The following is a 12,944-nucleotide window of genomic DNA, read 5'->3' as shown; positions in this document are numbered from 1 at the left end:
AACATTGCAGTTTAGACAAGCACCCTCAGTAGCTGTGTATCTGCGTCTGAGACAGTGTGTCTCAAGGCATAACCTACCATCTGTGCTTTATATAGATGGTACCTTAGTTCAAAATAGTAGTTTGTTGTCTTACGCATTGCCAGTGGACTTCTGTCCTGTATAAAGAAAATCCGTTTTTGCTTGAGGGAAGTGAAGAACAAGTATTATAGAATTGGGATAAGTATTTATAGAACATAAAGTATAAAAAGTCTGCCTTACTAAGCAGTCTTTTCTAAAAGCTTAAATTATCCATTTCTTATTCAGGATACGAGTACTTCAGCCTTTCAGTTTTATTTAGGAAAGAAGTACACTTGTTTGAAGATTCAGTGCGCAAAAACCTCAACAGCCTTAATTACATGCCCTGAACTTGTTTCCCTCTGTAGATATATACTTGAAAAGAAGTTCATTTTTTCATTGTCCATAAGCCATGGTTTAACATCATGCTTAAAGAGCTATTCTGAATGGCAGTGCTGCAGTTCAGTATAAACTGAGAACTTCATACTTCGTGCTCATCTGGTGCAAAGTTCTTTCTACTCCCACAAGTGAATTTACCCTTACACGAACTGATTGTGAGTATTTGTTTACTCCTGTTGACTAGCTGTTTTTCCTTCTGCTGTCAACAGTGAGACAAAAGCAAAAAAGCACAAAAAATGTGTTTGGGAGGCCCACAATTTTAGGGAGTATATAAGGTGAAGACAGTTCCTCTGCAGAAGGTCTCTCCGTGCAGCTGCAGCTACTTGGGGTGATTCTCATCTTTGATGCTCTGATGCTTGATTGCCAAATATCCTAGGTGCAAATAATAGTTAACAGTGATAACTTCTCATATTAAATTTTATTTAGAATCTTATGTTAAAAATTTGCAAGACATTCTGCTGAAAGGCTTGCAAAGGTTATAAACAGCCAAAGCCCAAGGGTATTTTCATAATCAGTCCTAACAATATTGATCTGCTCTTACTCTTCCATACCCAAGAGAAATATTATGATTTTTTTATTAAGTTATATTTCAGGGTAGTTTTCTTATGTTTAATATTCTTGTTACCAGTATAATCCTTGTAATGTTCTTTCAGGTCAGCTGGAAGTGATCATGGATCGCCGACTTATGCAGGATGACAACCGTGGCCTTGGACAAGGTGTCCAAGATAACAAGATTACAGCTAATATCTTCCGACTTCTGTTAGAAAGAAGACATGGAACAGATGTGGTAGGATTCACTGTCTGGGTTTTTTTTGGCTAATTAAGATATAAATATTTTTGTTGCAGCAGCAATGTACTCAGTCAAGAAATTACTCCATGAGCTGTAGAACTAAGGAAGCATAGCTTCCAAGGAAGCTTCACTCCTCTTGCTTGCATATTCTCATCATAAAGACTTCATCTTTCACTATTCTTTGCACAAGTGTCTGTAGTATCTACTTTCTCACCCACACCACACATCAGCATATGAATGGGGTACTGTTGTGGAAGTCTCTTCTTTCTTTTTTTTAATTTATTTTTCATGGAGCAAGCCTTTAAAAAATTGCTAACTGGATCTTAACAATGCTTACTGAGTCTGAGCAGAGGTTGACAAATTATTTCACTTGAATGAGTAGAAAAAGAAAACCTCTTATTAATTTTATTTTCTTAGGAAATAAGATTTCAGTGGAAATATTTAGATGGCTGGCATAAAAACCTTTTCAATTCATTATGTTTCTAGGAAAGTTGAGACCATTTTGTTGTAAGGTTTTTTTACTTGTACATATCTTCTCAGTTTGCCTTTCTCTTTCTTAGTGTTATGAATAGCTTCAATTTTCTTTAAGGTCTTTGTATTTTTTCTCTTTGCTTTTTTCCTATCATTTTTGAGAAGGACGAAAGAAGAAGTACATCTTCATACTGAGACAGTAGAATTGTGATGACAGCACTGAGTATATTTTAAAATCATCACACCTAAAGATGTGTATACCAAGCTGCTAATGCATATGCAAATATATGAGAATTAATTCTGGTTTATAATGGATATCATTAACCACTGTGAGAAGATGATAATATCAAGCTTAAAGCTAATTTTCACCACTTAATGATTGACAGTGGGGTTTTTTCAGGTTGTACGTGTCATTATGATTTTCTAGTTCCTCATCATGTGTAACACAGCCTGCATATTAACTGCATTTATCAGTGTGGTGTGCAGCTGTCGGAGCAAACTTGAGTTCACCGGGAGCCTAGCTTTGAAAACAGTGAGCATTGCACAGGTTAATCTGTCTTTGCAGTAAGAAACCTACAGAGAGATCTATACTGCCACCGAAAAATTCTTTAGTACCCAAGCTAATTTGTATTGTATTAAATTAGAATGTGAAGCTGGTAAGTAAGAATTATTGGACATGGAAATCTATGTTTACATAAGCAAATAATTTGAAACAACAGGAGCAGATCAAATCAGTTACTGCCATGGTGCTTGCATTGACACTGTGTGTGTTTTGATATTTTTCATAGATTCATTAAATAACAGCCAAAAGGTAGCTCTGGATGTCTTCCAGTCCAGTCCCTGTTCAAATAAGGTTTATTTATTTTTGTGTCAGAGCAGAAATAAAAGATTAGTCATCCATTCAGACGATAATCAAGATTTGAAGGGTTAGAGTATGTTCAGTGCTCCCTTGAAGCTTCTTGACTGCTTTCTTCTAAAAGAAAACTAGTCCGTACACACTGAGACTCCTCTGCAAACTAGCATAGTGCCTGATTATGTGGGGTTGGCCATAAGTTTAATTTCAGAACAGTGCTGCTACTTCAAACTAAAACACTCTTTTGCAAAATATTTTGATGTTACCTCCATTAGAATAACAACTGCCTAAACAAATCTGGGATTTTCTAGGTAGTGAAACATTTACATGACTCCTTGCATATGTTTGCCAGTTTGTTTGGGATACCAGTCAGGCATCATCTCAGTAAAATAACATGTATTTACCTTTTTCTTTGTTAAAGTCATCTTACTTTTTTACAGTTTTGAAAGATTCTTTTCAAGTTACTGAGAATCTTTCAAAGGAGATGGGGCAGTTACGTGCTACAATCAAAAATCTTTGAGGCGTTTTGGATACCTGTGTTCCAGCATCCACCTTCTTTCCCCACAACCTTTCAGACTGAGCTTATAATGGTTTTAAGTGGCTGCAGAGTAATCTTCTGAGGATAGTTAGTTCTTATACACTCTTGCAGGGACTTGAAGAAAAGCTGAATCGGAGCTATGGCGGAGTAGATACAATCAAAGAGGTGCTGCTCCCATCTGATACAGTGTGTGCAACCCCCAGGATCCAAGCAAGATCTTTTAAGGAAATATTTTTTCTGGTGTTAGTCTGGAATTTCCCTTTTTAAAGAGTGTTTTTAATTTCCATTTTTCCAAATTTATTTGAACATCCATAACATTTTCTGATTCATGGCATTGTTTCAGATGAGTTGAAGTAAGGAGTGGTAGTAGTCCCCTTTCTGCTTTGTTAAATGTACAATTATTTATTTCATTGCATTGTTACTGAGAAAGTAGTTGTTATAATAGCTTTAAAATAGCCATGTCAGAAAAAATTGCAATGAAATTATATGCAGTATATGTAATCAGTTGCAGTGTGACTCATATACTGACTCTGATTTTGTTGTCAAGCTCTATTTTGTTGTTGACTTGAGGAACCATGAAAGCTACTGGAGGAGAAAGTTTTGATCATTTGACATCTTGCCAGTACAAGCTGTTCCTAATGTATATTTCAAAATATTTCATTCTATCTTTTCTCCAAAATAGTTCTGAAGAACAGGATGTTTTCTGTTCTTTGGGAAACTTCCCCGTAAAAGGAGAGTGAAGTACAAGATAGGCAGTTCTTTATAAGTAATTAATATAAATGTGCATCACTGGTGAAATTACCATTGAAATTTTTGTTTATGATAGCATCAACAAATTTTTTTTCTAATTTATGTCTCTGAAATACTTTTTCCCTTCCCCAACCCCACTCTGAACACTAAATTTTAGTGTCATAGTCAAACCACATGAATGCCCTGAAGTGTAAGACTGACCTGCCCAGTGGGTAGAGTAGTATTCTTAATAATACTTAAGAATCACTGGCATACTCAAGGTAGTCTGCATTCTACTAGGTCCCTAATCCTAATGCTACCTGGGTTTTGGCTCTTGAATTTTAGGTCATCTAATCAGTCATAAATACTTGTTCTGATATTGCCTCTGTGCAAATTACTTCAAGTGGATGTGTTTTGCTGAAGCTTTCTTGGTTTTCTGTTTGTGGCTTGTTTTGCAGGGTATACTAAGCAAGTTTGCAGATGTTTGCTCTTACCCGTCCCTTATTTTTGTCATTTGTCATAAAACCACAATTCACATGATCACACATGTTGTGTGCTGTTTGTTTCTCACCTATAAGCAATCTAGCACAGTGTTACCGAACAGTTTCTCACACAGGAGCAGCATCTCATCAGACATGGTCATGGGTTGTCAATCAGCACAGAAAGAAATAAAATTTTGATTTCATGCATGTCCTTGGGATTCTTTGATTCACCTTCTTGATCGCTGTCAGTTGCTAGTTTACACAAGATATTTAAAATTACTGCCTCCATATGTTTTAGGGCTAAAGATACTGTGAAAAGTCTTTTTACTCTACAGATTAGGTTTTCCAGTTCAGAAGCATTCTTAGAAGAGTGCTACCTCTTGGTTTTTTGAACCTTTGAGAGAGGGAGTTGATAAAAATTGTTCCCTCATACCCCATGAGAGAGAAGGAGATACTTTTTTTTTCCAGGAATAATCTAAGAGCTTTGGTATCAGACTATTCTACTCTGCATACAAAGTCAGCATCTGCATTTCATCATGCTTGATCAGGTAGTTTGGATGTTAGTGGGAGTTTGCAGTTACAATTAAATTTCTTTAATGGCCTTTCCATAGCAGAGAAAAGTCTAGAGGAGGAAAAGATAGTCCAGATATGTGACTTGATTCACTCTCTGTCTTAGTTTACTTTCCCTTTATTTGGGAAATTTTAGACTACTTGTCTGTGTGGAAAAGTTCATTGGTTCTCTGTTAGCTCAATTACTGCTTCAGCTTTGCTTTCTTTTCTACAGTATTTTCCCCTTCTTGCTTCAATTCAATTACTAAATGATTTCTAAAGAGTCTAATTAGTGCTTCTCCCTGATAGTTAAGGACCTCAATTCCTCAGTTTAAACTCTTACCAGAAAACCCTCTGGTCTTTTCTTGGAGGGAGCAGGCAGGGAGTTACAGGACAAGGGGGACCAGATTTAAACTAAAAGAGGGGGAATTTAGATTGAATATTATGAAGAAATTCTTTACTCAGGGCTTAAGAAGGCACTGGAACACGTTGCTTAGAATGTGGATGCCCCATCCCCAGAAGTGTTCAGGACCAGGTTGGATGGAGTCCTGAATAACCTGATCTAGTATGTGGCATCCCTGTCCATGACAGAGGGCTTGGAACTAGATGACCTTTAGGGGCCTTTCCAACCCAAGAGTTTTTATGATTCCTGTGGTTATCAATGAAATAGCTCATTTCTGAAATAAGGGCACTTTTTATAGATGAGGCCATTCTTAGAACTTGTTACAAATTGTCAGCTAGTGTTATACTGGAGTATGGTTTGTTTGCCCTCAAAACTGAAAGTTTAGGATTGTTCACCTTACTTTTGATGACAAGGAAAGATCCTAAATGAGGATTTGTTTACATTTATTGCATAGTCATTCAGGAGGTTGTGTTTCAACACAGACAGTTTCCAATTGGATAACTGTATATGAATGTACTGCAAAGTAGTTAAAAAAAGCAGTATTTGCTTCAATTACAGCTCATTAAGCCAGCACATCATCATCTGGCATTCATCAGATTCTTGCCAGTACGTAATGTTTATAAGGCTGCCAGAGGAGCTTCATTCACACTTTGAGTGATAAACACTGTCATTGAAGTTGAGGAAATAATGTCACATTCAAGAGAGCAGTACTTTAATTAGATGGAGGTTGTGGGACGATATGTTCTGACTTAGCATCAGCAGGGTACGGCTGAAAGATGTCCACATAGTAAAGGTGTGTATATAGTAATTATTCCTGCAAATACATTGTTTGTATGTGCAAACTCTTCTCATCTCTCTTCCCTGAGAGTCCTGTTTAAATATGGGTCACTACATTGAGAGGGGAAAGACATACTCCAATCCTCTCATGACTGTGATGTACCTAGGGGGAAGTGGATTTTCAAGTGTCTCTTCTCGGTCTTCTGTTATAACATTGTCTTCATGGTGTTTTCAAAACATTTTTCCCCTTGGTCTTCTCTCACCTTTTGATACCTTCTGTACTCTGTTGCCATTGCAATTATGTAAGTTCACTGAATGATGGCACTTCTCTTGGTGCAGTGTTCCAAAACTGACTACATTCCAAATGTGGGAATACAAGATTCAAGATAAAATCTCCACCTAAGTCTTAGTGCAGCTTTTTTAAGTATCAATGTAGATAATGCTTAAGGACTATGTTTATGCCTCTGATAAAATATCTAAATGCAGTGAGGGTAAAAATGACTCAAGCTGAAGCAGCTCTGGTTCTAACATTCTCCAGAGTCCTTCAAGGCTGCAGTTCTCTGCAGTCCTCCATTATTTCCAGAATCTAGGAATTGAGGAGCCGGTCTTTACAGTTCTGCTATGGGTTATCTAAGAAGTTTGTTCCATTGCCCACTAAGAGTAAGTTAGTCTCTCCCACCCACATTCTTATTCCAAGTTTCCCATGGCTTTCCTTCTGTCTTTCCTGGATTCTTTACTGTAATATCCTAGCTTTACCTGCCCTGTGATACTTTTGCCATAGGGGATCTTTTACTTTCATGTCAGACAATATGCAAACTTGCCTCCCATTTTTTCTTATACTTAGATCTCTGGGATTTGAACAAAGTTTTGACCCATGGATGTCATGCTAGTGTTTTTCTGTAAACAGTATTTTTCTGTATCTGGAACAGAAGCTTTCAGAAAGATATTATGTCTCTTCATCTCAAATGACCTGGTGGCATTTATGAGAAACATCCGTTTTTTAAATTAAGTGGGCATCTAAATAAGTTATCTTTGCTTATAACGAGTACTTTCTTTCAGGCATAAAGTTGCACTTAATAGAATGATTTTTAGATCACTCATACCAAACTGTGGCCCTTGTCCAAATATTTGGGATGCCTTATGGTGAGGATTTACATGTAAATTAAGCATTTTTTTAAAAGACAAAACAAAACAAAGTGTTGTTTCTGTGAAGGCTCACGCTTCTTTCCATCTCCTTGGAATCCCATAAATCTGAGAATCTGGAGTTGAGGGCAAGTGTGTTGGATATGGGGCATGCACTTCTTACTTGGATGTGTTAGTAATATGTATTAGGCAGAGGTTGAAAGTAGGGAGAAAATGGCGGAGTATGAATTCCGTTTAGGCAAAACAGCTAATCTCAAATGAGTATGAATGCCCATTCTTTTGAAGTGCATATGAAAAGTTTATCTTGAATAACTGTTGTTGCTGAATGGTAGTTTCATCTTCTGCTCATTCTTGAGTAACATGTCTAGAACTAGGAGCCATTTGCAAGGACTTTTGGTACATATTACAGCATGATGAATAAATAATTTTTCTCGTTATGTGTGATTTGAAAGATATTTCAGGATACCTCTTTTTAAGTTCTCAGATGCAATCAAGCATCTTATTTTAGATGGAAAAGAAAGGTAGAATAATAATAGAAGTGACAATAAAGTGTTTTGACTGACTTGAGCACATCTATGGCAACAGAGTGAATAGTGTCCCTCTTGGGGTGAAAAAGTGAATTCTTCTTTGGAAAAACATAGGTATGCAAATTTTCCCTGTGGGTAGAGCATGAGTGCAGTCACTTGAACTGAAGACTTTCAGATTTAGCTGTACATAGGGCAAACTTGCTCATACTGTAATTGGCAAAGAAGAAAATCACGACAATGAAGTTTATAAGTAATGGTGAACTTTTCAAGGTAATGAAAAAAAAATCAAGGCTCAGGAATTGGAAGACTCGAGACTGATTAAACACGCAGTAAAATGGCAGATGGAATTTAATATAAGTAAATGTAGTGAGGCACATGGAGGATCAATCCTCTACAATGATCAACTGTTACCATTTCTTGAAGGTAATTTGGGGTCATAATACCAACAAGGAAAAGCGTTAGTCATTAAAAAGAAAAGCACCAAGAATAAAAGAGAAATTACCATCTCATTTTGATTCCGCTCTGGTATATTTTCAATTGCTACACTGTCAGCTGTATTTAATGCTGTTGCAGAGGTATAAATAAATATGCATGCATGCATACACCCCCCAAAACAGAAATTGCTATTATGGTTGCCAGTTATAAGCTGAAAAAATAATCCTCCCCTTTGATTTAAGTATCTCCCATTTGTTTTCTATTCCCAAGTTTTCAGCCTATCATAAAAATGCAAATTTAATACATCACTGCTTAAGATACTATGTTTAACTATAAACAAGCAGGGATTTATCTGACTAAGTATGCAAGGAAAATATAAGAACAAAAGAAGTTTTCACTCATTTCTACTCTTATCTTCACTGACATTCTAAAACAGAAATTACCTTTTTTAAGTCCCTTTGTTTTCTTGTCTTCTATGGAGCTTTAACTAGTTGTTGTGAATACGTAGGATTTAGTCATCTCAAGTTTGTAATACAGCTTCTGCAGCTGTGTTAAAGGACTGCAAATACAAAACTTCATGAAGTACACAATTTGCAAAATACCATGAGAGAGTTCCTTCAGTTCCTGCAGGCATGACGTTGAAATAAAACTACTGAACGGAATCTTTTGCAATGCTGACCAAGACAAAGATGCTAGATGCTATTTCTTCCAGCAGTTTGAAGAAGATAGATTTTTAAAAAGAAGGGTATTTAGGATACAAGTTACAGAAACAAGAAATAGAGATCAAAAAATTAATGCAGAAAAAGAGGTCTGCAAAAGACTAGCTGTCTCTCCATAATCAAGTAGATACTGAATAAACAGGAGCAACTTACAAAATTAATGGATAGTTTCTTTTCCTATATATTGTTTGCACATCAGGGGCTGACACAGATACATAAGGAATGGTGTAAAATGTGGTGTCATCATTTTGAAAGATGTACTAATGGTTTGTAAAAACAAGAAGTATGCTTAGTACTAGAAGAAAATCAGTGAATGATTAGAAGTTTCCAAAAGTAATTAAAAATCCAGTCTTAAGAATTCAAATTTTCTATGTAATTAATGGAATCATACATAAAGTAAGTAGGTTTCAAAACTCAGACATGATAGTATGTTAACTTGATTCATTCTTTTGTATTTTGCAGAATGAAGAGAAAGCAGCAGTAAGTTTTCCATCAGTTCTTAGCCATATGACTTCTTCTTTCTTAAATCATCCTGTAATTGCAATGACAACAAATGCAGATTCAGGTGTCCCAGAGCTGACAAATACTTTTTCTCCACTCACGTCATCCATGCCTTGTGATATGCATATAGTCAATCTGCGGATGATCCAAGCAAAGGTAAGGTCAAACCACTGTTTTTGTGAGCAAGCATATGATAGAGCTTATTAATATAGTCAAATACTTTATTCTTGGAAAGTAATTTGTGAGGGGTTTTATATGATACGGTAAACTGCAATGTGATTTGTTAATTCTGCAAGAACTAGAGACCTGTCTGAGTAACATGAAATGCAAGGATTGTTTTTTCACAACATACTACTATGCATAGTGCAATATTATGTCTCTAGAGGAGGCAGATTTCAATGCATTCATAAGAGAACCATTCATATATTTCATCCTTTTCCATATTAAGAAGAATTAAATTTAGGGTCATTAGACTTTGTTCTGAGTACAGTAATGTGTGTTTTTGATAAAGGGTGTAGTTTTAAATCCAGTTTGTATTGTTAAAGTACTTTTAAGCTTAATTACAAGACCTAGTTTAATTATTCTAACATCATTTTATAATCCTTGGTTCCTGTGAAACCGTTTTCTGGTAGGTATATCAAAAAACCAAACAAACAAAATAAATTAAAAAGAACTCAAACAAAAAAGCCTCTTCTGTACTCAGTATTTTTTCCTTGCAAAGACAGGAAAGGTATGTTACCACCATAATTTAATTTTCTGTTTGATAAACTGTAGGACTAGAACTGGTTTTGCATCCTTCTGCCAACTCTTCTATAGATTCTTTTCAGTTTTTCAACACCTTTTAAAATGTGGGTATGTTAACTTCATGCTGTATTGAAGTGTCACTCACCAGTGATGAAATCCCTTTTTAATTCTGCCAAACTTAGTTACAAACTGCTTGTTCCTTCACCTTTAGAGTCTCCATGGTGGCTGAGATAAAACTACCCATCTCCAGTAATCTCAGATTATACTCTGTTTGTCTATTCTTCATTTAAAGTCTTTCTCTTATTTTAAAACCTACAGAATTTGTTTACTTTCTCATGCTTTCTCTGTCAGCAGTTCAAGTTTACTCCTTTATTTTTAATTTCAAAGTGGAGTAACTCTTGATTTTGCAGATCTTATGCCTTTGAAGAGTTAGGAGGAAGCCTTATATTGAATGTGAAGTGAGTTTCACACTTCACTGTAAAAGTTTTCATTTACCTTAAACAGCTCAGCAACACATTTTCTTCAGCATGTCAAGCTCAGGGGCAGACCTTCAGGAACATGTTCCCTCTCCTTTTCTGTAACCTAAACTATCTCCCCTTGTTCGTATCATCTGGCTAAGAAACCTGAGAAAAGGAAGGCTGGCTCTGGCTTTTTGAGTTCAGTGTTACTACTCATAGGTGAATTCTATGATTTTATTTGGGCTATAGTGGCCCCACTAGCCTAATTCATACAAGACTGTTTGAGGCTATGGTCTCTTCCCTGTCCACAACTGTGTATTTCGTTGATCACTGATTGACAGCTGTTGAGCTTGAAGCATTACTTTGTCCACTTCAAAGTAAAAGTTTGCAGTAGTCATAGGATAGGAGCACTATTGTTACAGATACAGAATAGTTCTTCCCATAGCAAAAATGATGCTATGACTTGCAAATAATTCTGTAAATCTCTCCTCAGTTTCTGCTTCCTTTCTCTTTCCTTTCTCAAATTCCAAGAATTTGAATGACAAGTGACATGATTCTGGCTAATAGACACAATGAATTTTTTTCCCAGAAATATGGACTTCTCCATTGCTTTAGCTGTTGAATTTCCATAATCCATTACAATTTCACATAAAAGGGTACAAAATTAAAATAAATTGTTAGTAAGATTTAAAGTAGATATCAGAAAGAATACTGCTATTGTTGTAAGATATCCAATATTGTCATGTGAGAGTCCAATCACTTAGGGATATGACATTTAAAGAATTTTATTAATAGAACTCAAATTTTTAAGAAGTTTGACACAGATTTTACCCGATGTAAATAAACTGGGCCTCAAGATTGAAAACTGAGTACATTTGTCCTTTTATACTAAAAATTGATACTTAATTTTGTCATGTTGCTTAAACCTTTCAATGTGTGCCTGTTACCCTACAGTAATTGAATTTAAAAAGAATTTACATTGATTTCTCATGAAAATCTTAACAGAATTGCCCTGGGGTACTGCTTACAAGAAAGCCTAGCAAATTTTTTTTGTTTTCCATATAGAACCCTGATTTTAGTCTGTGCTAATCAAACTTTGGCAGCTAATTCAAGAAAGCTGGTTACAGATTTGATAGTACAATGACAAAGAATTTTTTTGTCATATAACAGTGCTGTGAAGGTTTATAGGGTTAAGGATGTTGTGATTTGTTGGAAATTAAGGAATTTGTTACAGGTTTTCATCCAGTTAGCATGGTCATGTATAGAAGGTGCATTTGATGTAAATTAAATTAATCCTTGGTGAGGCATTCTTTAGGCTTGCATGAGCTTAATCTAATTCACCTAGAAATTATGTAAGAACAGGTGGGTTAAAGTAGATGCAGAGGTTATGGCAACTTAGTCTTACACCTGCTTGCTAATGGGTAGAACAGCTTTATTTTTTACACATGGTTGGTATGTGCATGATAAAGCCCTGGGAATTCTAAGAAGTTGAGTACTATATGATAGATGTTTATACTCACCAAAACCTCTTTTTCTCAAGGTGTCATTAATTGTTTATTATCTTTCTGTTTTAAATCTTACGAATTCTAATTAAGATAATATTTAATTTTCAAAACTTGAGAGATGAAATATTCATGCCATCATTTGAAATGATGCATACATTTGTTATGCAGATTACTGAAAGATAATTTAGCTGTAATAGAAGAAGTGTTGATAACCATTACTGGCTTGTCATTTTTAACATTAATTTACCCCATAGGAAGTCAGGCTGTTTCAGTATGAATTTTAATGTTTCACTAATCTGATGTTTAGGCAGATGGTATTATTTTGTGTGTATAAAAATATCTACTTTTAAGTGCAACACTGTCACATCAGTGACAATGAAAACCTAGTCAGGTGTTTCATAGTAGGAGAGGAAAAATAATTTTGTCACATCATCATTATTACCTTACCTAATGTAGAAAATTCAGACTCCAGGAGAACCTGATCCCTCTCTTACAGCTGTATGAGAGGAGGTTCTGAAATTTTTCCACCAAGTAACAAGTCATAGGACTAGAGCCAATGGCCTCAAGTTTTGCCAGGGGGGGTTTATATTGGATATTAAGAAAAAAGTCTTCATGGAAAGGGTGGCTGAGAGCTGGAGCAGGCTGCTTGGAGAAGTGGTGGTGTCATCAACCCTGGAGGTATTTAAAAGACATGTGCTTAGGGAACATGGTTTAGTGGTGGACTTGGCACCCCTGGATTAATGTTCAGACTTAAACTTGTTAAGGATCTTTTCCAAGCTGAACAGTTATATGATTCTATGAAGGTCATGTTGTCATGTGCCACTCATGTGATGTGAAGGTGGCATAAATGCATGTTCATCTATAATG

General features: G+C 35.8%; 1 protein-coding gene across 1 annotated transcript in view; it reads left to right on the top strand.

Annotated features, from left to right (window-relative positions):
• Positions 1-12,944, top strand: part of LOC103806195 (alpha-mannosidase 2-like) — a gene marked incomplete at its 5' end in the record, with an annotated part of 28,844 nt that overhangs the window by 14,062 nt on the left and 1,838 nt on the right. Inside the window, 2 exons of the mRNA XM_009078876.1 lie at positions 1,107-1,240; positions 9,332-9,526. Coding sequence (XP_009077124.1) covers positions 1,107-1,240; positions 9,332-9,526 — 329 coding nt within the window. The remainder of the gene's footprint in view (positions 1-1,106; positions 1,241-9,331; positions 9,527-12,944) is intronic.

The sequence above is a fragment of the Acanthisitta chloris genome, unplaced genomic scaffold (assembly GCF_000695815.1).
Source record: "Acanthisitta chloris isolate BGI_N310 unplaced genomic scaffold, ASM69581v1 scaffold14327, whole genome shotgun sequence".
Lineage (NCBI taxonomy): Eukaryota > Metazoa > Chordata > Aves > Passeriformes > Acanthisittidae > Acanthisitta > Acanthisitta chloris.
Note: the sequence above shows the minus strand (reverse complement) of the source record. Positions and strands in the feature narration are given on the sequence as shown.